Source organism: Bicyclus anynana, chromosome 15 (genome assembly GCF_947172395.1).
Source record: "Bicyclus anynana chromosome 15, ilBicAnyn1.1, whole genome shotgun sequence".
NCBI classification, from domain to species: Eukaryota; Metazoa; Arthropoda; class Insecta; order Lepidoptera; family Nymphalidae; genus Bicyclus; species Bicyclus anynana.
The window spans coordinates 12806876-12832706 of record NC_069097.1 but is presented as its reverse complement, the minus strand read 5'-3'; the positions used below and the strand labels follow the sequence as shown (position 1 = coordinate 12832706).

Sequence of the window (25831 nt, the reverse complement as noted above, 5' to 3'; positions counted from 1 at the left end):
CTGAATACAACAATTTAATATTACAACAGAAATCCAGTCTGGTGTAGACAACAAGTTTTCAACGTAACTTATTTTACAAACATACTAAAATTGTCTGTAGAACTTAAAACTAAAAAATGGAAACAAAAAAGGTAAACTTTACATTGTAAAGGGTACATTTTACACTGTCATTGTCAATTTTACACAACTCGAAGATGTAAAATCTCAAATCAAGGATAAAAGTACCATAATATAATCAAATTAAACATAAAGTTATGAAAATATTTAACGAGAAAAATTATCACAAGTAAAAAAAAATTAAAAATTTTCAAATACAGATGGGCGGCGATACAACAATTAAAAATGACTGCTACTTCTATGAAGCAGATAATGTCTATAGCTTTTTTTTTTTATAGAATTTATTGCTTATCTACCATCACACCCATAAGTAACGAGTCTTAAATCACTTTTCGAGATAATTATATTAAACACCACATGTTAAACATTTTAAAGTCTGTTTTATTTGTCAATAACTTATTCTACTGTTGTAGGTTTATTATCCAGAGGCTCTGCTTTTTTGTCTGGAGACACTGGTTCTTTAGTAGATTTTTCGTTACTGCTTTCACTGGCATAGCCTGTGTCTGTATTTAACGATTCTTTTGACTCTTCTTTGTCTATTTTGCACGAGTCAATTGAACTTTGAAGGGTTTCTGTTGAGAGATCATTGTCAGGTGTAGAAGGTGTTTTATTATCAAGCGCTTCTGCTTCGTCTAATGTAGCAGAGACTGGTGATGTTTCAGGAGATTCTTTCTCTGATGTTTTACTTTCATCATTAGTTGTTACGGTTTCTGTTATCTTCGACGCTTTTTTCAGAGTTGTTACGGATTCTGGAGAATCTTTTTTCGATACTTCACTCTCATCAACTGCCTTTTGTGTTTCGTCTGAGGTAATTTCACTTGTTGAAATGTCTTTCTGCTCAAGTGTCTGTTCTACTACTGTATTAGTACTACCTGTACTATCGTTCAAGTCGTTATTGGATGAATTTAAATCATTTGCATCTCCAATATTTTCTGCATCTAGGAAGTCTTCTTCAATTTGTGGTTGTTCTGCGTTAACTTCTTCTTTTTGTTGAAGCGTACTTTCTTTTTGAACATTGTCTTTTTGTTCAACTATAATTTCGTCTTTATTTTTTTCTTTTTGTTCTACTACACCTTCTTCTTTAACATTTTCTTTTTGTTCAACTCTAATTTCTTCGTTGACTTTTTCTTTTTGTTCAACTATAATTTCTTCTTTAGCTTTTTCATTTTGTTCAACTATAATTTCCTCATCAACTTTTTCTTTTTGTTCGACTGTGATTTCTTCTGCCTGTTCTTTTTGTTGAACTACATTTTCACTTTCTGCATTTGGTTCTGGCGATTCTGATTTTAAGATGCAACTTATATCCGTTCCATTTAGTAATAACCTAACTAGCGAAGGCTCCTTTAAGCTATCTAAAAATTCAATTTGGAATGTAACTAGTTCCGCTTCTAAATCTTCTAGTTTGGATTTTGCAGATTCATTCGTTGCGTCTTCTGCAAAACCAGAGAGGCGGCAGCACTTGGCAAGGGGTTCTATCCCTGCTATGTCTTCTGGTAATTGTCTGAATTCATCGCATTTGGCTTTATTTCCGTAATCTATAAACTGAACGTGATAGCCGACATCACAAAATTCTAATATTTTACATCTATACCATCTTTCGTCTTCGTTCCATAAAGCGGCACAAACAGAACCCACTTTCAGGTCGCCTACTGTCTCGAAATCTTCAGCACCATTTAATTTTTCATTAACAATATCAAGGTTCGCCAAAGAGTCGTCAAGTTGCACGTAAAACTCTTCTAAGGAATTGATATAGCAAATTTTACCGCTACTGTGCAAATCTTGACCGACAGGAGTCGGCCTCTCGGACGCCGGGTGTTCCTCGCACAGAGCGGCCAGTTCATCAGAAACAGATTTCCCTTCGAGGAAGAGGTCGACGATAGAAATATCTCCAGCCGCGATGAACTGAACGTTGAATATCGTCGCTCCCTCAGCCGCTAATTCGTTAAACTTCACTTCTGATTTTCGAGACCAAGCCTTGACGTTGGGAGGCTTCTGTAAAGCGCATTTCCTAGAAAGGGCTGGTTTAGATTGGAGTTCTTCAGGAAGGCTACGCAACTCGCTCACGATCGAAGCGTTTCCGTAATCCATGAAGAGAACTTCTGTGCCCTCAGATCCGTCTACGATCACTTGCGCGCGGTACCATGCCCCGTCTTCAGGATACTTGGCGGCACAGAGCACGCCTTCTTCCTTCGAGTGGAGTTCGGGGAAATTCTCGGCGTCGTCCATAGCGGTCTCCATCGATTGCAACTCCGGAGCTGCACTTTCGAGTTGAATCCAAAACTCAGAAGGCGAGTTGACGTGACTTGCGAAACAGGATGGGTAGCTTCCGCATTCGCTCTCCTCAGATCTGGTCGCGTGGCCCTCTGAGACTAATTTGTCTGTTAAATTTTGGCCATTTACAAAAATGTCAACGTAGGTCGTCACGTCTTTGAGGACGATTAGAGCATCCACAGGTGTTGATAAATCACCTACGAGTTGTGTGAAGTAGTCTGAAGCGGGCTCTGACCACTGTCCGGTGCCGGTCGGTATGGCATTCACGCTGGCCTTTATCGCGTACCGTTCGACATCCTTCAAATGGTCCGGAACGGCTTTTATCAATCCCGGTTGGTTGTCTAAAACATCGGTGTTGCCATAATCTAAGAAGCGTATCGTTATGATATCGGTGTCCGAGTCCAGAATCTCTGCACGGTACCACTGGTCATCAACTGAATATTTGGCAACACACAGGGTGCCCATTTCGCATGTTTCAATATCGGGGTAACTTTCCGAGTTTGTTTGCAGTTCGGCTTGAATTTCGTCGACCTTGTCGATCTTATCCAGCATTTGCAGCCAAAACTGTCCAGGACTATCAATATGGCTTATATATACTTGAGAGCAGCCGTCTGGCAATGAAATAGGCTCTTCGACGGGAGCTTCATCCTCAGGTTTGTGTTCCTCCACAACTTCCTCTGAGACGACTTGAGGAGCTGCTAACTTTGCGTTAACAAGTTTATCAGATAGACTGACGCCATCTAAATGGAGGTTGGCCAGCCATCCGTCGGTGCCGAAAGCGAGGGTCACTTGTACCTCCTTCTCTGTGGTCCATTCTAACAGTTTAGCGACAGCATCCTCCTGCAAAGCCAGGAGTCCTAAGCTGGCTACGAGAGCCAAAGAACACGGCTCCAAGAACTTGGGATCGAGCTTTTTGATAGCATCCTTGCCCACGGTTTCAGAATTGCCGTAATCTGAGAAATGCACCTTGACTTCATCTCCTGTGCAGCTTAAAATTGTTGCTCTGTACCAGTTGCCGTCAGAAGACTTGGCTGCACATAACGTATCAGCTTCAAACTCAGCCAACGGTTCTGGAGTACCTATAAAGAAAAGAATAGGTCATTCAGTACTTTTATAAACCTTTGAAATGTACAACGTCCAACAATGATATGATCTGAAAAAGGAAAATGTCAATCTAACGAAAGGTTTTGTTTGTTTGTTTTGTTATTAACATCATTATGGTATATTATGCGGACTTTAATTTGAACTATTTTCGAGTGTTGGCGACGGACGGGCGAATAACCATAGCAACTGACCTACGAACATATCTTACGAAATTTTTAATTGCCGGGGTATATACTCGTACTTATCTACAGATTCACATTGGTTGACTATTTATTTTCTCAATAAAATTTATTATTCTACTAGCGGACGCCCGCGACTTCGTTCGCGTGGAATTTAGTTTTTCACAAATCCCTCGGAAACCATGGATTTTTCCTGGATAAAAAGTAGTCTATGTGTTAATCCATGCTATAATATATCTTAATACCAAATTTCAGCTAATTCGGCTCAGTTGTTGAGGAGTGAAAGAGTAACAAACATTCATATCAAAATCATCAGTTTTCACAAATCTCGGGAAATCATGGATTTTTCGGGATAAAAGTAGCCTATGCGTTAATCCAGAGTAAAATCTATTTCCATTCCAAATTTCAGCTAATTCGCTTTAGTAGTAGCGGCATTATAGAGTTTTTGGCTGGTGAGAGGCTTTGGCCGTGGCTAGTTACCACCCTACCGACAAAGACGTACCGCCAAGCGATTTAGCGTTCCGGTACGATATCGTGTAGAAACCGATAGGGGTGTGGATTGGGGTGTGGATTTTCATCCTCCTCCTAACAAGTTAGCCCCCGCTTCCATCTTAGACTCCATCATCACTTACCATCAGGCGTGATTGTAGTCAAGGGCTAACTTGTAAAGAATAAAAAAAAAAAACACAAACATCCAGCCATCCAAACATACATACAAATTTTCGCGTTTATAATGATTTTCTTGGGTATGGCTTACCTTCTTCATAGAAGCTGTACAATTGCTCCAACAGAAGACCCAATCGGTCGCCGTCCTCGGACTTCTGCAGATAGAACTCGTTGAGGTTCTCGACGTGCGACACGTACGCGTTGCCGAAGTTGTAGTTGAACACGGCGCGCGTACAGAACGGCACCACCTCGTCGTAGGCGCCCTCGTCCGGCTCGAACACTGCCACCTTCTGACCGGTCACCGGGTCGTACAGGGTTGACACCAATCTGATATACAAGATTCAGATGTTCCATCAAAACTTATATAAAAGTTAACTAACTAACTAACTAGTCTGCTAGTGTGATTTTTGTTTAAAAGTTAGCCTTTGACCACAATCTCACCGGATGATAAGTGATGATGCAATCTAAGATAGAAGCAAGGTAACTCGTTAGGAGTAGGATGGAAATCCACACCCCTTTCGGTTTCCACACGATATCGTTTACCGGTAGGGTGGTAACAGTGGCGTGCATAAGATCAGGGTAAGCACTAGGTTGAAAAATTAACCAACTGTGAAATTCCTCATTTAATAAGCATTAAGAAAACAACTCTTAGGGTATGCAGTACTTTAACGCATATATGAAGTCCACGCCACTGGGTGGTAACTAGCCACGGCCGAAGCCTCCCACCGGCAAAGATATAATCTACTTACACAATTTCATCAACATCGTTGACATATACGATGAACTTGTTGCCAGTGAGCGCGCCCTTGAGCTGGTCGAGGGGCATCAGCACTGTGCAGTCGGCGCTGTAGTTGTTCAGTCGGCAGTGCAACGACTGGTAGTAGTACACGCTCAGTTCCGTGGGGAGTATCATCAACTGAAACATATATAGCTTAATTAATAATAATAATAGAAGATATCACTTTAGAGATAAGGCCGCCGTTACACCAATAATAATAAATAAGCCGTTTATTCCATACTAGCGGACGGCCGCGACTTCGTCCGCGTGAAACCCTACTACTACCTCTACCATACCCCCACCCTACCCCTTCCCTATCCTACACGTCCCCTATCCGTTGAGTAGTTTTTGTTTCTATAATGAACATACCACGTCACGGAAGCTTAAAAAATTGAGTAACTTCTCCCGTTTTCCCAACATTTTCCTTCACTGCTCTGCTCCTATTGATCATAGCATGATGAAAAGTACACTATAACCTGTCCAGGAGTATGAAGAATAATTGTACCAAGTTTCGTTAAAATCCGTCGAGTAGTTTTTGTTTCTATAAAGAACATAGAGACAGACAGACAGACAGACAAAAATTTTACTGATTGCATTTTTGGCATCAGTGTCGACCACTAATCACCCCCTGATAGTTATTTTGAAAATATATTTCATGTACAGAATTGACCTCTCTACTGATTTATTATAAGTATAGATTTCTAAATTACATTTCAAAAGTTGTTAGTAGTTTGTTAGCAAGTATTCTTAAATTATGTTAGTAATATTAGTAAGTTCTTATTAAATATGGACCCCTGAAAGGGTAAAGGCCTCCTCCATCTTCTTCCACAACTCCCTGTCTTTGCCAGATTTCATCCATTCGTTTCCGGCTATCTGAATGATATCATCAGCCCACCGTCTGATTGGTCTTCCTATTTTCCCTTTCCATCGTGTTGTTTCAATAGTCCATCTTTTGTCCACATATCTTGAGATGTATTATATAGCTTAATTATACACCCCCAATACATTGCAATATATACCCTCAAACTTCCGAGTCAAGGGACTTGAAGTTACCCTACTAACTCACTTCAGGACTTTGTTGATGCCGAGTAATGTATTTTGAGCTTTATAGAATTTCAATAAGGCCCTTTATAGAATTTAAATAAAGGATAGCTTAAAAAAATATATATTTGTTATTTGACATGAAGTCAGAAAGTGGCAAAACTTACGTTTAGGCAATCAGAAGATAGTGAAACCGCCTCTTACAATATTACTAAGTACTAAAATTAGTACTCCAGTTTAAAAAGTAGCTGCTAAAATTTCATCATAATTCAGTAAATGATTCACGAAAAGAAATCTTCGCAAGAAATACTCAGTAAAGTTAAGTTAAGAACGCTTCTTACTTCTTCAGCTTCTTCTTCTCTCATTATTCATGCTTTAAAGAAATTACGCTTCAAATACGTACATTGTCAATGGAAGTGGTAATGTCGTTGCCATAGTCTGGTAACACCACGCACACGTTGCGCGTGTCGGACACGTCGTTCAGTATGGCGCGATATATTTTGCCCTCGTGTTTCACTGTGCAGTGCACTCCCTCTGCGAGACTGTCTGCGCTCAGAGGCGTTAACTAAAAAAAAAAAACAATAGAAAGATTATTCAAACTTCTTCAGCATCAATCGACATTTTACCAAAATTTTACCTATTTAAAAAAAATCATAATAAATGACAAAATTATGAGGTAACAAACATACCTCATAACTTCGTCATTTATTGGAGTTTACTCTTTAAGAATCGATTGTTCATATATAGCCCCTGGTATGAATAAAATATGGGCAGTAAAATTCGATGAACGAATGACAGCGTTACTTTTTTTGTGCGCAACCTATTCTGCGCACCTTTCAACGTTCAGTCCAGCGCGCACGCCACGGCCTGCTGCTCCACGGTTGCGCACCTTTCACTTTTCAGGCATAAGTATTGAGACATTCATAGTGTATGCTGCGGGGCAACATACACCTATTAGACAGTCGATCTGAAAGAGTAAACTCAATTCGTGCCACGGAGCTGACATAAACTTTTTTTAACCTATTTTGATTGTTCTTTAGCAATAAAACCAAACTATGACTCTAGTCGATCATTCGTAAAATGCCTTTTTGTGTACTAATAGTTAGAACGAGGGCCTGCGATAGTCTTGCATACCTCATTTTATGAAAGACAAAAGTTAGTCAACATACCATAGATAAGTGTGCTAGCCAATTAAGGAGTTTGGACTATATCATTAGGAATCATGTCTCCAGTTGCTAGACCCTTGACTTGGCAACCCTTAGAATTAGATTTTTAGCGGTTTTAAGAAATTAAATACCTGTACGAATACGGTGAAGGAAAACATCGTGAGGAAACCTGCATACCAAAGAATTATCTTAATTCTCTGCGTGTGTGAAGTCTGCCAATCCGCATTGGGCCAGCGTGGTGGACTAATGGCCTTTCCCCTCTCATTCTGAGAGGAGACTCGAGCTCAGCAGTGAGCCTAATATGGGTTGATGACGATTTTCCTTGTAGCATTCATAAAATGAGGTACGGTTATGCAGGCTCTTTGTCCAGAACACTGACATTAAAAAGGCTTATTATATTTATCAGCCTAAATCATGAGGAAATACATACCTTCGTAAAATCAAAGTTGGCGATGGCACTTTCTACCAGATCAGCTTTGTCCAGATCCAACTGTACATAGAACTTCTCGTACGACTCCACGTACGTCACGCGGCACAGTATCTGTTGACCCACTATGATGGTCAGGTCGATCGCTTCATCTGAAACCAATGTTAATGTATAAATTCAAAGTACCATGCTTGAACTTAAATACTAAGCTTAAAGTACAAAATAAACAAGCTTAATTTTCTAAATAGCAATAAACTTCTAAATAAATTCTTAAATTCCCAAGTAACAAGTGATAGCTGCAAATGCCTAGTTGATTCAGAGATTTGCCTTTATGTGGGTAGACCACAAATTACTGTGTTCGAATGCAAGGTCAGGTTATGAAACTTTGAGCGTGTCTTTATCAAAAAAATTCTTAGCTAAGAGCTGGGAAAGGGGTATTACACCCCTGTGCTTTAGAAAACACGTTAAGCCGTTGATCAAGGTCATTATTATTAACAATTGAAAGTGATTGAAACAATAGTCAAAACTATAACACTTTAACTTCCACACTCCTTCTACAAAAGATGCTGTACTGGGCCTTTAAAATAGTCTTACAATGAAAGAACTATCAATATTTACCTTTTAATGTGACTGACGACTGAGGCTCGGACATGGTGGCTAATTCTTTCTCGACTAACAGATCGGCTGTGCTTACACCGTTATTCCACAACGAGACTCTGTATTGGTTTTCAACATAATCTTGGAATATACACTGGTAACGTGGTGCGTTGAAGCAGAGGTCTATTTCAGGGTCAGCCTTCCACTTGCCTTCCTTGGGCGCTACGCCGGTCAGAGAACAGTGGACCGCCATTTTCGGAATCTCCATCAGTTCTCTCTCTATTTGCCATATATCTTTCGCTTCCACCAATTGTCTATTCCCATAGTCTACGTAACGGACAATGAATTTGGAGAACGGTTGCACCGATTCCACGGTAGCTCTGTATAAAACTCCGTCCGCTGGATACCGCGCCAAAACCGAAGATCCCACTGGGATGTCGGCAGAGTAAGGCTTAACTCCTTTGTAGAGTTCAGGGATTTTGTGCATCATTTCAATGAACTTCGGCTGCAGCGACAAAATTTGTGTGTGGAAATTTTCCGGGGACACGATCCAGGTTATCGACACTTCCTGTTGGGATCCTAGCTCGATCGTAGGTTCTGAAAAGGGTGTCTCAAACGGTATCGGGTCTGATAGTTCCTTATGTTGAACCTGAGTGAATTGACTTCGGCTCTTGTACGGGCGATTAAATTTGTCGCCGCTATGGAAACTCCTTTCGGACCTTTTGTCGGAGTCGGAATTCTGGGATCTGTCCAACTTGTCTGCGCGGTCTCTAGGCGTGAAGTTACTTCTGTATCCTCCTCTGTCATTTCTTCCTCCTCTTTCAGCTCTATTGTCTCGGAACTCTCGCTTCTGATTCCAACCTTCTTTCTTATCGCCCCAATTGTCGCGTCTCTCCCCGCGATTGTCCTGTCTGAAAGGCCTCTCTCGGTCTTGTCTGAAATGCCTTCCCCGGTCATTGGTTTGATTGTCCTCATCTTGTTGACCGAATTTATTATCACTGGAAGAAATATTTATATTTAATATAAGCTTCTAATAGTAATAGATTGTGATATTGAAGTAAGTATGTTATGTACAAGTAAGTGAAACCATAGAAAATTTTGTGCTGGACGTTGTGATAGCTTTATACTGAAACTTTTTTGCAGAAGAACATAATTAATGTGCATTAAATAAAATAAAGTCATATTTAAAAGTATTTGACAGCATAACAGAAAATTCTTAATATATAATTTAAGATTTAAAATTAAGGTTAATCTAGCAGAAACAGAAAAAATAATTAGTTTCAGCTAATATTATACGACGAATTCTTAACCATTTAACCAAGCAAGAGCGAACACAAACTATTACGTGAAAAGGCATACAAATGTAGGATCGTGCTAAAACGAAAGGAGCTGAAAACGTCAGTGCTATTGAATGCAACAAAAAACAAAACAGACTGCACACGAAGCGTGGCGAATTGTATCGGAAGTTAAACCGAAAATAGTTTTATGTATTAAATCGTAATAATGAGTCGATACGTAACAACAAATCGATTTCTGCATGTAGAGTTAAACGAGTACTGAACCGTTATATAAAAGTGCTATTACAATTCTGCATATTACAATTCGGCATACTATGTAAAAAAAACCCAGTGAATTCTTTGAGCAGACTCCAGGGGACTTACCACAAGCTTTTAAATCCGTCCAAATATAAGTTTATCGCAAGGTTGTTCAGTATGCTCTTAAATCTGTACAAATAAGCATAAGCTTATTTGCAAATAATCGCAGGATTGTTTCCTATAGAATCTATAGGAAACAATCCTGCAATAAGCTTATTTGTGTGGATTTAAGAGCTTATGGTAAGGTCCCTGCAATTTTTCATTCCTTATCCGGTTACTTAAGAGGTTTCGGCTTCTGACATTGAGGTATTTAGAATTGTTAACTATTCGAGCAAACCGAGCAATATTTTCAACAAATTGCGAGAGTAAAAAAGCAGAAGATTGAGATTGTGCACAAAAGATGTGTTTAAACTCTCACACAGAAGGGAAAAACAGTTAGGATATTATCGGGTATCGAAAATTTAGAATGAGACCTGAAGTTATTTGTATGCTTTGTTCAATATCATGTAACGAATCATTAGATTCGATTGTATCGAAGTGAATTGAGTTACGTCGTTGTTACAATATTACAAATTGCTTTGTGTACATTGGGTAAGTAACAGACTGGTTACTACGAGTAAATATCGTGTAGAAACAAAACGCAAGTCTCTACTGTGCGCGGCGTGACGGAGCGTGTCGGGAAGCAAATGGGGCGAGGAATCGAGAACAATTCAACTGTTAATGCATTTATAAACGTAAAATCGAATGTTTTACACCATTATTGCAGTGTATCATTGTTTTTAGATGCTTGTTTTTATAGCCAGTAAACACAGTCAAATATCTCTACAGACCGAGCGCCTGCGATAGCGAGACTAACTTCATTTCAGGAAAGTTTTTCAGCCTAAGCTCTTATCTTCCAAGGAAATCACAGATCAAAGTTCATAATTGATTACCGTAGACCGTACTTACCTATGGTAGGAATAGGCTGACGAACTTTCAGCCTGCATAAACTCAGCCTTCATGAGGTATATCTGGCTATAGCAGGCTTGCGGTCCACTAGGCCGATCGTAAAGAAAATATATGACAATATCCATTGTCTATATAAGAATTATTGAACGTGCGTGATCGTAACTTCAAATATTAGATATCTACTCGTAACTGTTTATATCGTCATAAATCTTTACTCATTACATGTCAGCGATATCTTTCATTCAATACAAGCGTGTTGTGTCTACAAACTCAGAATTGCAGTTAGTTTATAAACACACTAATCTATCATGTTACAATTTTACAAACACATACTCGTAATATTAATGTTGGTGATATGATTTATTTTCATGTTGACAGACAGAAATTTTAATGAACATTCATTAATACATGCGGTTTGCACACACATTTACAAACATAATGTAAGACATATTTAAGCTTGACATGATATGACAAACAATAAACATTAAGCCCTATGAAGGTCTATTTTTAACAGAGAACTGCGTTTTATACAGGCATAAAAGAACAAGGAGCCCCTAAAGATTATAACTCTCTAGTAACACCGCTCTAAAATATCTGTGCACGCCACCGACTTTTGATATTCGGGTTTTTCACAACAAACATAGAATGTAAGTAAAAATGATATGAATGAACTTTTTATATATCACATTTAAGAAATGAGAAACGCTAAGTTTGGTTAGTCTTACAGCATACAGGCCACAGGGTCCTTTGAGCATTAATTCAAGAACAAAACTTATAGATAAATCTGAGCCTTCTCATATGATGAAAATTTCGAGGCCCTCCGGCCCTACATTCGTTTTGTGACATAAAATTAGGAGGCCCTTATTTTAAAGATAGAACTGCATTAAGTTTCTCATATAAGATTAGGGAACAGTGTGTTTTTACGTTAAAGGTGCACTGCATTAGGTTTGCAATATTAAATTAGCTATGGTAAAGAAAAAACTACATTACGTTTGTGATATAAGATTAGGGGCTCAGAACTGTATTAAATTTGTAATACGAGATTAGGGGGTGTGCCCATATGATAAAGATGGAACTGCATTAAATTCGTTCGTGTTCGTGCTATTAAGCTATGGAATGCACTCCCAGTCGACATTCGGAAATCCAAATCCCTTGATATGTTTAAAAAATCCGTTAAGACATATTATCTTAGTCACTAGTTACATATTTTATTTTATTATTATTATTTATCATACGACATAATGATATATTATATATATTAGTTTATTTTATGATATTTATAATTATTATATAATTTGTGTATTATGGTTTATGTATTAGTGTGTAGTTATTTGTATGTATGTATATGTACATTATTATTACGTAAACACCACCTACAGTTGTCCTAATAAGTTCCTAAGCCTAAGGTTGCCTGGAAGAGATCGCTACTAAGCGACAAGGCCGCCTTTTGTATTCTACTTTTTCTTGTGTTTCTATTTTGCTTGTTTTCTTTTATTTTTGTGGAGTACAAATAAAGAGTATTAAATAAAAATAAAAATAAATAAATTCGTGATATAAAATTAAGGGGCTCTTATTATAAAGACGGAAGTGCATTAAATTTGTTATACAAGATTAGGGGGCCGATGTGCCCTTTTAATAAAGACGAAATTGCATTAGGTTTGTGATATCAGATTAGGGGGCCGGTGTGCCCATATGATAAAGAATAAAGATGGAACTGCATTAAATTTGTGATATAACATTAGGGGGCTCTTATTATTAAGAAGGAAGTGCATTAGATTTGTTATAAAAGATTAGGGAGCTGATGTGCCCTTTTAATAAAGACGGAACAGCATTAGGTTTGTGATATCAGATTAGGGGGCCGGTGAGCCCATGTGATAAAGACGGAACTGCATCAGGCCTGTGACATTAGCGTGTTACAAGTGCGTACATTTACAGGTGCGGCAAAACATATGAAATCATAGGAAGCGTTATCGGGGTAGCGTCACTACTGTGTACCGTTTCAACCGCTCCTGCACAGAGGCCCCCTTGTGCTGAGCACCGGGCTGGGGGTGCGTTTGGACGTCTATCGACGCAGCTTCCACCGCTTGTTTAAGCCGTTTGCCGACCCCGCTGCCATCTTTCTTCCATGCCCCCTTTTTCTCGGTGTGGTCCACTTTAGGTTTTCTTCTGTTGATACATTTGGTTTTTATTCGCTATCGTAACCTAAGACGAAGTCTTTTATAACATTCGTGTATATATCTATGTTTAACAAATAACGTTATATATATAACAATAATAATAATAATTAGATTGTACAACTCCAAATATATCATCATCACTATCAGCCGATATACTCCACAGCTGGACAAAGGTCTTTTGATTTGTATTATTGAATGGAATGGCGATCCCGCACCGAAAACCGCAATGTTGATCGACCCAATACTAGGTGGACTGAAGACAAAGCGGGTTACAGGGAGCCACTGCATACAGGTAAATATATTATTTACTAGTATTAAGTAAATGTTATTACTACTTAATATTAACGAACCACTGCACGGCACATCTGGCATTTTGATCGATATTGGTAGATTAGAACTTTGAAATTTATATCAACCACGCTGCTATGTATACACAAATATAACATTAGACAAAAGTTCATATTATGTTTTATTACATAGGCTTCACTAAAGTAGTACCTATTTAAACGATGGTCTAATTTGACGGTGATTTAGAAACGCTAAAACTTACAGAAGGTACACATCATATTTTTTAAATTTAATCAATGTAACACAACAAGATTTGTTTAAACGCATCCACAGCTGAAAAATGAGTAAGTACCAAAAGAATTCGCTCGATTGACATTATTAAAGTGAAAACTAGAACACATTACACGCATAACTGTTTTTTTTCAACTGCAATTATCCAAACGCATGCATATACAATCGCACTTTAAATCTTGCCTCTATATTATCGGAGATAGAGATACATCTCCGTTACACCGGTCTGGTGGTATTTTTAGCTGAAAATTTCCTAACGAAAGTTATTGCGCATGTGCGTGACACAAAAATGAATTATTTGACGAAGTATACTTGATAATGCCTATCTAAATGTATTAGGTATTATATTCGCGTATATGGCACGCGTCCTATGAAACATGGACTACTAGATAACGCTCGTGACTCCGTGAATTCTTGTGGGAACCATGGATTTTCCGGTTCTATAACTAGGTTTGTTGTTCTTAGGACCTAGTAACTGAACACAGAATAAAGTTTAACAATTTAGATTTGTGCCTGGCAACGTACAAGCCAGCGATGGTCAGTCAAAATCATACTTTATATTCGAACGACTGACGTTCTGAAGTTACTCTAAATGAAGTTACTCGGCGCTTGCGGTGACGTGATTTATCACATCACTGCAAACGCCAATCACGCTGTTATCTCTATGAATGACGTCACTAGCTAATGTGTTGTGTTTCGGCGGCAAAATTTTTACGTAGATATTTTTTCATTTATATTATTTTTTTATTGACGGGACAAAATACTCTCTCCCAGTCCCCCACTCACCTGTCTCTCCCATTGTCTCTGGCAGGCCTGGAGTAGCTAGGCTGGGGCGCGGCGGGCACTGCGGGAGACTCCTCCCACTCGTCGTCAGCTGGCGGAGACACGGGTGTGTTGTTCTCGTATGGTCTGGGCGGACCGCGTCTGAATACAAAAAAAAATATAATAATAGAGATATGTCACTAGCGCGTCAAAACTGAGACGTACAAAAGTCTGGCAAGTTCGTTGATGACACTGCCATGATATGCGGGCGACGAGGGGAAAACTGCGCGGGTGTGAAATCGTGCATGCGGGGAAGTGAGTGAGGGAAGTTAGTGATTTTCATTCATCGCTACACGCCACCACCGGAGTGTTACGAACGAAGTTGCCAAGCTATAGTCGGGCATATTCCAACATTATATCACTTGAATTTAAGCCGTAACTCATAATAAATTAAGAACTTTAGGGATTAAAAAAACAACACTTAAGAGTCGAAAAAACAACGTAAAGTGAAAGTGCCGTAAGTGCTTCGTATATGAACGATTGTTTATAATATATTTGTAACTTTAAATAGATGAAAGCTTGAAAATAACAGTCGTTAATTATATGTATCACTCACCTTTCGCCTCGTTCAACGCGTTCCGGTTTCGAGCCGTACTTCTCACTGTGACGGCCCGGCGCTGACCTTTCGAAGTTTTCCTTTTGCTCTCTATGGACAATTGAAAAAAAATCATAGAAAAAATAGAAAATAAACCTAAAAGCGAAAAATAACATCGTACGTGCTACCTTCTGATCATTAAAGCCGTTTCTGAAAGAATCACGGGTAAGAACCGTCTAAAAATCGTAAAACATCAAACAAAAAAATAATTTTTTAAATTGGTTAATAAATGACGAAGTTATGAAAAAGTAACAAACATTAAAAAAATAAACATACGCGTCGGATTTAGAACCTCCTCCTTTTTTTTGAAGTCGGTAAACAATTATGGATCACATCGAAATCATCAATGCGAAAGGTCACTCATCACGAAATCTCCAAACCATTTGACGCACAAAGATGAAATTTCGCAGGGAGGTAGTTTATATTAAGTAAACCATTTGACGCACAAAGATGAAATTTCGCAGGGAGGTAGTTTATATTAAGTAGGTGTCCACTAAGAACGTATTTTGCGATAGGGTCTAAGTCGCGGACGTCCGTTGAGTTGTTCATAATTAAAGGAATTTTAGTTTAAATGCCTCGTTGCTTGCATAGGAAAGACTAGTAGACGCCTCCGCGGTGTCACCCGCGTGGTTCCCGTTCCCGTAAGAATACGGGGATAAAATAGCCTAAAGCCTTCCTCGATAAATGGGCTATCTAACACGAAAGAATTTTTCAAATCGGACCAGTAGTTCCTGAGATTAGCGCGTTCAATCAAACAAACTCTTCAGCTTTATAATATTAGTATAGATATGACCAGCTGGCCTATTTCCTATTTTGGTCTTTATCAACCTATTAAAATATTTAATAAATCAAGTAACAAAATGTCATCTACATACTATGATACATTATACAAATATCATCCGGTGCTTACTAGTGGATATCATATAGTAAATAGAGAGAGGCATTTTGTCTGATGATTTGTTATTTATTTAGACCAAAAATAGTAAACAGACCAACAGACCCTTGGTTCGTGACATAAGTGTTCTATGAAATATTGGGGTTTTACATTTTCCTGTCTTATAATAAATTCTCAGATATGAATTTAGCATATGGACCGGGTAGGTAACGTTGCCCTGAGACTAGCGCGTCAAAACTGAGGCGAAAAAAATACAGCTAATTGTCTTAATTTCATTGAGTCGAATAGTAAAGATCGAAAGTTATTTAAACAATTAATATTGTCTACAATGTCGAGGAAGTGTATAAACTTTATTTACATAAATATATGTATAAATAATGTAAGTAAACGCAAAATTGCGCATGTGTGCGCTCAGTGGAGTAGCTAATAAATAAATTAGTTAAAAAAAAAAAAAAAAACCGACTGCATAAAGTATAAAAAAACTAGAAAGAACAAAAAACAAGCTCAGTCCAGAAGTGTAGAAAGCAATTAGAAAACATTCGGGACCTTAGACATTGGATAGAAGATAATAGGATTTTAGAATCCTCACAAAAAGGTCTTGAATTTGATACCCGTATTGCAATATTAGAAAAAAAAATTCACCTCGAGTCTTTAGCGTCTCACAGTCTTTTTGTTATTTTTTTTTAGTTTCACCTATCTAAGAACACTTGGGTTATTGAGACAAATCTAATGATATCCGAATTACGTAAATCCGTTCAGTGGTTTGGAAGATATGAGGTAATAAAGAATATTGCATACATACATATACATACAAGATACGCGCGAAAAACATAACCCTCCTTGCAGTCGGGTAAAAAGATCACTTTTTGCAGTGATTTTGTGGACACCTAACATTACTATAGTATCGTTCCATAGTATAGTATAGTTCCATCGTCTGTGTTTCAGCTCCATCATCAGACCAACTCCAGATCTTCATAAAATTGTAGTGGTTTACAATACCTTATGGAAACACTAACAAACGCACTAGCCGTCTCTACGATTTTTGAAAGTTCCCCTCGATTTCTCCAGGATGCCATCATCAGATCCTGACATGAAAAAAATGGAACCACCCTGGAATCAAACCCTACAACACGAAAAAAGAATTTTCAAAATCGGTCCATAAATGTCGGAATTATCGCTGGACATACCTATATAATAAAAAAAAAAAAAAAAAAAAAAAAAAAAAAACATACATACAGCCGAACGTAGGACCTCCTCCTTTTTGGAAGTCGGTTAAAAATAATCATTGGTTTTAAGTGTGTAACTATGTTGTGCCAATCAAAAAGAGATAGATCCCACCCAAACATAGACCGTTGTGTGTACTTATTATTGCATTATCACAGTTTAATCCACACATAACAAGATTAATGTTAATCGTAACTTGAGTTTAATAAAAACATGTATAATAAAATATTGCTATAACAAATACACGAACGCACAGAATTATCATACAAAACGTACCCAAAACACGAAACTGAAAACACACACAAACTGCAAGAACTACAAAAGGCATACGCAAAACACTCATCCACTAATAACACTCATCCACATTTTCATAGAATAATTGCATTTACCTATACCAATATCTGTACATTTCGACTGCTGTCGTGGTAGAACTGAAAAATTTGTCTTCAAAAACGAGTTCAAGAACCGCTCGCGAAGGCCACAATGACCATGACTCAGGGTAATATTATCATTTTTTGTGGCCATCACAGAGAAAAAGTTAAACGAAACGCATTCATGTTTCGCTTCTTGAACGAGATTCATCACTTAAGACTGAATATTCATGAACAAATTATTATTATACAGCGCTGTTCGCTTTTAATAGCTGCAAGTGAAAACCGTTGTTTACTCGGAATAAACGTCAAGTGGGAGATGCCATACATTTTCAATGGTTCCTTTGGCATCATCATTATTAGCCTACTAGTGGACGCCCGCGACTTCGTCCGCGTAAATTGTAGCCTATGTGTTAATGCAGACTATAATCTAACTCTACTTCAATTTCAGGTGATTCGGTTCAGTAGTCGAGGCGTGAGAGTAAAAAACATCCATAAAATCAAAATCAACAAGTTTTTCGCAAGTCTCGGGAAACTATGGATTTTTTCGGGATAAAAAGTAGCCTGTGTTAATCCAGAGTAAAATCTATTTCCATATCAAATTTCAGCCAAATCGCTTCAGTAGTAGCGGCGTTAAAGAGTAACAAACATCCAAACAAACATGTGCATCCATACAAACTTACGCGTTTATAATATTAGTAGGATTAACCGACTCCAAAAAAAGCTTCAGAAACGGCTCAAATTAACACCACACCAGTTTAACCGGTGTGGTGTTAATTTAACCGGCACCGGAATTAAAACATCACTGGCTTGGCACCGCCTTCAAACTGATCAAAAGGTAGCAAATATGTTATTATTTGCTTTTTAGTTTAGGTTAATTTTTGAATTTTTTTCGGTTGAATATTTTTTATTAAAAATTTTATATTTTTGAAGTTGATTGAATTTTTTTAAAGTAATGTATAGATGACAATACATCTTAGAAAATCTGTTCAATTTAAAAAAAAAAATTACTAAGACTCACTACAGAGCCAGGTCTCCCTCCTTAAAGGAGAGGGCAAACCTTAGACCAATCACATTGCCCAAGTACGAGTTGACAGGCAGGTTAGGTTATTTATTTGACATTTTTATCAAATGTTAATGTAATGATAGGGACTCATGGCTTAACTTGCTCTTGGCCCGGAGGTGTCAGGCAGGAGGAGGCTCGAAGAGCCGAAGAACTTGGGGTCCCAAGGTGCTGGAATGGCGACCCCGCACTAGAAAGCGCAGTGTTAGTCGACCCCTCACCAGGTGGACTGACGACATCAAGCGAGCCGCAGGGATTCGCTGGATGCAGGCGGCTCAGGATCGTGATGTTTGGACGTATTATATTATATATCATATAAATTAAACTGTGTGATAATTGATAACGAACTATACATATAACTAACTTACGTCTTTGGATGTATGAACCAGTTTTCTCCGTACATTTTAACGTAACTCATTATGTCGACAACAATATGTACGTCCTATTAATTATAGATTCGGCAAATATTAATGATTAGACACTTGTTGTTATTATAATCACTGGTTTATTTTAATTATTATGGAGGTATATGTAAAATATTTCTAACGCGCTGTACTCGTTTATTGTCTATGTAGCGAATTAAGTGACGTTTCGCTGAAAAGTCAAAGTCACAAATTGTTCATTCAAAAGTATAAGATCCGGCATAAGAAATATATATTTCTAATGCCGAATCTTAGACTGTTAGGAACTGAAGTTAATTTTGAATCGTCAATTTTTATATTGTTTTTTTTTTTACATAAATGTAATTATAAAAAAATCAATAGTGCTTTAAAGTCAAATAAAATACTTTGAAATAAGTGATTACGCAGTATAAGATAGCACTAACTCGGAACTTACAGTGGACCAATTAATAAAAACAATGGTGTACCTCAACACTAATATTGAAAAAAATATTTACTAAATTGACGACTCAAACTGAATAAGTAATTAGATTTTGACTTTGACTTTAGATATTGTAAGGTCACTCAAACTTTAGCACACGGTACCGGTGCAAACGAGTGCTGTAGCTAACTGTCTTGACCGACTAATATCCAATTTGGGAAACTGTAATTTCTTAATTAACTTTGCTATGTCAGAACCACGGAACTGTGTTTAACTAGACACCGTTTGTTTAATCGGTCGTATGAAATACGTTTTATTTTATGCTAGCGTCCGACTTTAACACGAGATTTATTTATATTAATTAATAATGAAACACGGCTAAAACTCACGTTATACAATCGGAGTATCCCCGACTAATTTTATTTAGTGATAATAATCATCATCAGAATATTTTAAGAGGCCACTAAAAAGTTTTGGCCTCAAACCTTGTGTTTTGAAAGATTGATTTATTGTTTAGGTCTACCAGGTAACAGGTTCTACCAGTGTGGGTCGGTTCAGTATGATAATATAAGATTCCTATCACATGACAATGATAAAAATCGGGACCGACAATACCCAAAAGTAAAAAAATCATTATAATCCTCTCGAGTCCATAGGGATGGTTGTTATGATAATAAAGATCAAAAACTATAAAATAGGCCGCAATCTAGAAAATAGCTCACCAAACAGGCGCGCGACACTAATCTTTTGAGTGCCTACGCTTAGATGGACGGCTTGCGGAATGCGGTATCTAGTTAATTTAAAGTCCGTACACGTTCTACCTAATTGGAATTATCAAAATTGGATTTATATTTGAGACATTTTTTTAATGTAGATAAATAATTTTAACTTGGCATAGCAACATATTCACACTTGGTTTTATTTTGTTATTGTGTAAGTGCTGTAGGGTCCAGAAGCATCGCCTGATTTGGCCGAAGGTAGAAGAAAATGGGAGGGCAGATCGACACTTTATAAGCGTTTCCTGTGACATTCGGACGTTCAGTTAAAGGAACGTTCTGGCATGTGTTTGAAATTGTAAATGAATATGCGCAAGGTGTCATTTAAAGTGCTGACGTCACGTTTTACGCCACACAAGGCACTACACAACCACATACACAACACAAACTAGTAGACGAACATACAAACAATTCGAAAAATTAGCCTATCATTATCACCGACCACAGTGATTGAACTGTCAAATACAAAAACAATTACACTACCCACGAAAAGCATATTATTACGCTTCAATTTATTAATATGTATCTACCTAAATGATATAAATGTATACTTCTCATCAAAAAAATCGAAACATTCCGCCTGCACAGTACTTGCGGATTGTTTCGATTGTTTTGATGAGAAGTATAGTTAATGCCTTCTATGCCTTTGAATGATCAAAGGTTGATATGATGAATCACACTGTTCAGAGGAACAATTAATCTGTCACCTTCGTAATGATGTAAAAGTTATATTTATCCTATAATGCTTTATTATACACTTGGATTCACTTTTAGTGGATTTTTAGACAGTCGATTGGTGCGGTGGTTGGGACCTTACCTTCAGCATCCAAGGTTCAATTGGGACAACACAATTAGAATAATGTTTATGTGGTTAAAATGTAATGGTTGTATTCCACTGTCTGGGTGGGTGTGGGTGATAAACAAAAAAATAATAATATGGAGACAGATCAACATATGTTTTGATCTATTACACATGATTATTTATTTACTATTACTATACAGACAATGTCATGCTTTGTTTTAGATGTGCTGACATCATATGTTTTTAATAACAAAAAATGTAGCTCAAGGCCTTGGTAAAATGATTTCTATGCATCAATTGTTAAATGTGCTGGTTCTGCAGATTGTAATGTTACATCAATAAAACACAATTCAAACATACTAAAAGATCTAGAAAATCAAAAACATTTGGATAGCAAATAAAAAAAATATTGTGTTTGTTTCTTTGGTTGAACTAACTAACCTCAGGAACTATTCGTTCAAATTGTTTTTTTTTTTTGAAGTGACAACCACTTACGGGAGGGTAAACTGCTTCGTAACGTAACGCGTTACGGCGCAATCTGTCTGGTCTCCCTCTCACGCATACAACAGCAAGTTTAAGATAACAAATTCTGTCGAGAGTCCCGGGACACACGTTTCTTTTTTTGTGTTGATAGTCCATTTATCGAGGAAGGTTATAAAAATCACGCTATGGCCAATAAATGTGGCAAAAATGGGAAAGATATTTCATTGAGTATTTTTTAGTACTTTGGATGCGCTGAGTAAATAATTAAAGTAACGGAAAAAAATATATCTTATTGGTTTATCTGCGATCAGTAACAGAACTATAAGCTTTGATATGTTTCAGCCCTTAGAGTAGTTTCGTCGTCATGCTTTCGGACCCTATCAGGCGATGCTTCTGCGCTCGCTCAAAACCGTGGTATGCACGGTATGCGCGGTAGATTTACTCGTGGTATGCGCGGTAGATTTACAAGAGGTCATGGGTTCGATCCCAGGCTGGGCTGATTGAGGATTTTCTTAATTAATCCAGATATGGCGAGGCTTTGGTCGTGTCTAGTTACCGACAAAGACGTGTGGAAACCGAAAGGGGTATGGATTTTCATTCTATTTCTAACAAGTTAACTCGCTTCCATCATTGATTACATCATCACTTACCATCAGGTGAGATTGTAGTCAAGGGCTAACTTAAAAAAAAGGAAAGCTTTTAAGTTGTAAGGGGAAGTCACTGTCCTCCACAAGTAATAAAATATAACTCATACATACCTTCCACGGAAGCTGCTTCCTCTTTGTCCTAAATCTTCTCCATCTCTAGGCCTCCTGTCATCTTTGAAACTCTTTTCCCTTCTGAAACTTTTCTTACGACTGTCGTCTGGAACACTGCCTTCTGGAGAACTGAAGTTTTCTGGTGCTTCCTTACGATTGGGTGTTGTGACTTTTGGCTAATGGAGTAAGTAACAAGAGCCTGTTTATTAACTTATTTTATTATGCTATCGCTATCACATTCCATTCTTTTCTATTCCATTATCGCTATCGCTATAGCTATCGCAACTTTCCATAAAAACTTTCTACCCCTATTTGACCCCCTTCTCTTTTTATTTTAGGGATAAAAAGTAGCCTATATTCTGCCCCAAGGTCCCAAATATCATAATACCAAAATTAATTTAGATTGGTTCAGCCGTTTAGCAGTGACAGACAGCCAGAAAAACAGACAGACAGACAAAAAGCAAAATAAAATATATATGGCGCTAGTATTAGTATTAAGTACCTCAACACTCCTAGGCATTGAAAGCTGAGTCATCTTCCGGGCCACATCCAGAGGTGGGATGTCAGTGTCATCAACCAGGGTCACTATCATGGTGTCATTGGACAGCATACCCACTACATGCGCCATGAGAGTCTTCTCTAGTGCTATCATTTCAAGTTGGTTTGACGTCTTTGTCTCCACTGGTTTGTTCTCAAAGCCCTGTTTTGAAGTAAGATGTTCTTAAGTAACAAACTTTAGCTAAAAATTCAAATTTGAATTTGAAGTTCAATTTTTCAGTTCAAGTTATATGTGTATTCAATAACTAATCTATTACTAACTATTCTTCTAATCGCAGAAGACAGTTTGCCTTAAGATGAGATGAATTGAAAAGAATCATAAATTAAGCAAAAATCAATGACCCATTTTGCTACATTTTGTTAAACTGTTTTTAATAAATTCATTGGATTTTTTTCATCAACTGTGGTTTGTGTTGCATCATGGTTAGGCTTAATTTAAATATGTATTTTGTAGAATAATAAATAAATAAAAAAAAAGTATATTATGTTAAATGAGTTATATGTTTTAAAAGTTCTCAGCAATTTCTTCTTTCATACCTGACTTTGGAGGTGGTTCAAAAATAACTATAAAATTTAAAATACTGTTAATGAAACTTAAATATATGGAGTTATTAATAGTATTTATCTGGGCTAGTTAACAAAAGCATAGATTCCTTTAAAAAATTGACCTGTTATTTACTTTGACCTGTTGTTTGTTTTTACAACTTCACTTGTCAAACAAATTTTAATAAATTGGTGCAATATTTATGTAATATTTTTAATACTAAGAATAGAATTTTCAAATTCAATAACTAGTCTCTAGTCACTAGTCATTGTAGATATTGCTTCACCATCAACACTGGTATTATCAAGCCCTATGGAAGAATACAAGTTTTAAGAAAACAATAATATGCTTTAAATGCTATGACTTACCTTTAATGCACATTTCATGGCTTGAGCTGGAAGTTTTATCAAATCTGGAGTAATAGTCCTCAAATCTTCTACGTTCACCTCCTGCTCGTTCCCATAGTCAACATAGACGACCACCACTTTGTTTCCTCTCGTCTCTCTAACAATTGCTCTGTACCAGTTGGCATCGTCAGGGAACTTGGCACAGCATGCTGCACCCACCGCCAGCTCACCAGGCGAGCTACTGTTCTCACAGTGAGCTTTGACAGCATTCATCACAGTGTTCAAGTCATCAATGTTGTCCGACAGTTGTACGTAAAACTTAATACAACTGTCAACATAAGATACCAACACAGATTGCCTAGTACCTAGGGGTAGCTTATCCAACCATTTAAATTGAAGTTTCTCCTTCTTATTTGCCAGTAATATATCTAACACATTTTGGTTGTTCAAGTACAGTTCTCCATATTGAATCAAAGGTGGCCCTTCTGGCGGCACTACACGTAATGTCAACACATCGTGAACAACTAACTGCTTGAAAGCCTTGTTAAGCTGTGGACCCTTCTCCAACTTCTTTACACCAGATAAACAAAACCGCATCGCAAATATATTAGGCTTAACAAATTCCTCTGGTATATCAAATATATCATAGTATGATACCATCTCAGTTTCTCCAAAGTCTACAAAGTATAGCTTGCAATTAGTTCCAGATAGATTCATCACGATAGCTCTGCAAATTACTCCATCGGGAGACATTCGGCCGAGACACACTGTTCCGATCATTGGAGGCTCTTTGAGACTGCTATGTGGCCTTTTATTGATCTCCGCCATCATTTCCTGGAATTTTGCTCCGTCAGCCATTTGAACTGCAAACAGTTCAGGGCCCTCTTGGGCATATGTCACCAAGACTTTGTGCTGTGAGTTAACTTCCAGCAATGTACTCTTATAGGTTGTAGCTTTTTTCGGCGAGCCAGCCTTGTTCATTGTCACTGGAGTTGGAGGAGGCGTTGCAGGCTGTACTACATTGGTTAGAGCTTGTTGGGGCTGACGCACTGGAGCCCTCAAGTTCACTAAATTTTTCGCCTTGTTAACCACTAACCTCTGACTCACACCATGAACAGTTGCACCATTGTAATGCATGGAAACATTATTACTCACACGCATAGCGGATGCCGGGTTGGGAAAATTCTGATTAATAAGAAAAGGCACATGCTCAGTATAAGTGGGGGGATCCAATAACATGGTTGGAGACCAATGCCCCTGGTTTTCTAACATGTTTAATAACATAATCTCTTGTCTAGGAATTGGTAATGCCACTCCGTACTGATTGGCGACTAGATGAGCTGAACAATCACTCCCTTTGAATTGTATGGATATGATTGGTAATGTTCGTGTGTGAGCTTCTATTGCTGCAGAGTATTCAGAGTAGCACAAAAGATTTTGCATTTTGAGCAGCAAGTGCTGATCCCATCTCCCCATAGGATGGATCACCCTTGCCAAATAATAATCCGTTGCTTGTGGGCTCAACTGTAAAAACAATGGATCGTACGAATCCAGGAAACGTATGGTGCTTAGTGAAATAATATCTTTATTGCCGAAATCGATGAAATGCACGTAGATCATGCCGGGAGCGAGATTCGCGCTGTTCATAATTTTTGCTCTGTAATACTTTCCATCTTTGTATTTGGCGGCACAAAGTATACCTTCCTGAATAGCTGACGCGGGTACCACACCGATGCCCTTTTCTAAATTATCACGGGCTGATATGAATAGACTCTCGATCATCAGAGAAGCCTGGTGATCAAGCTGTCCACTTATCTTTAAAAAGCCTGCCTCACTATCCACATGGGTCACATAAAGCCGAAAAGGCCGTTGGGAATCCGGCGTCAGAGCCATGATTACTTTAGTAACACTTCTTAGAAATAATTAAAAACTAAAGGACATATCACTTGTAAAAGAGCGAAGAACATATAGGACGTCCAACTTCTTTACTTTTAATCAGCAAATGCAAAATAGAATTCCAGTTTCCACTTTCTTTTTCCGTTTGGCAATTTTGGCGTTTGTCTTTGTCACAGACGACATTAAATTATCCACAGATTATTATTATCACTCTTTTGTCTATGATTACC

General features: G+C 37.8%; 1 protein-coding gene across 2 annotated transcripts; it reads right to left on the bottom strand.

The window, feature by feature from the left end:
* Positions 1–25777, bottom strand: LOC112055056 (maternal protein tudor). Of its 2 annotated transcripts, XM_052885741.1 has the most exons (12): positions 23727–25777; positions 22759–22956; positions 22257–22432; positions 15024–15113; positions 14432–14569; positions 12885–13055; positions 8368–9344; positions 7753–7901; positions 6560–6721; positions 5087–5253; positions 4429–4664; positions 1–3467 (listed from the first exon to the last, which is right to left on the bottom strand). In XM_052885741.1, the coding sequence occupies exons 1-12, from the start codon at positions 25596–25598 to the stop codon at positions 514–516; spliced, it is 7290 nt and encodes a 2429-aa protein (XP_052741701.1). In that variant the 5' UTR covers positions 25599–25777; the 3' UTR covers positions 1–513. The 2 variants fall into 2 exon arrangements, with proteins under 2 accessions (XP_052741701.1, XP_052741702.1); XM_052885742.1 differs by lacking the exon at positions 12885–13055.
* Between the last annotated feature and the right edge of the window lie 54 nt (positions 25778–25831).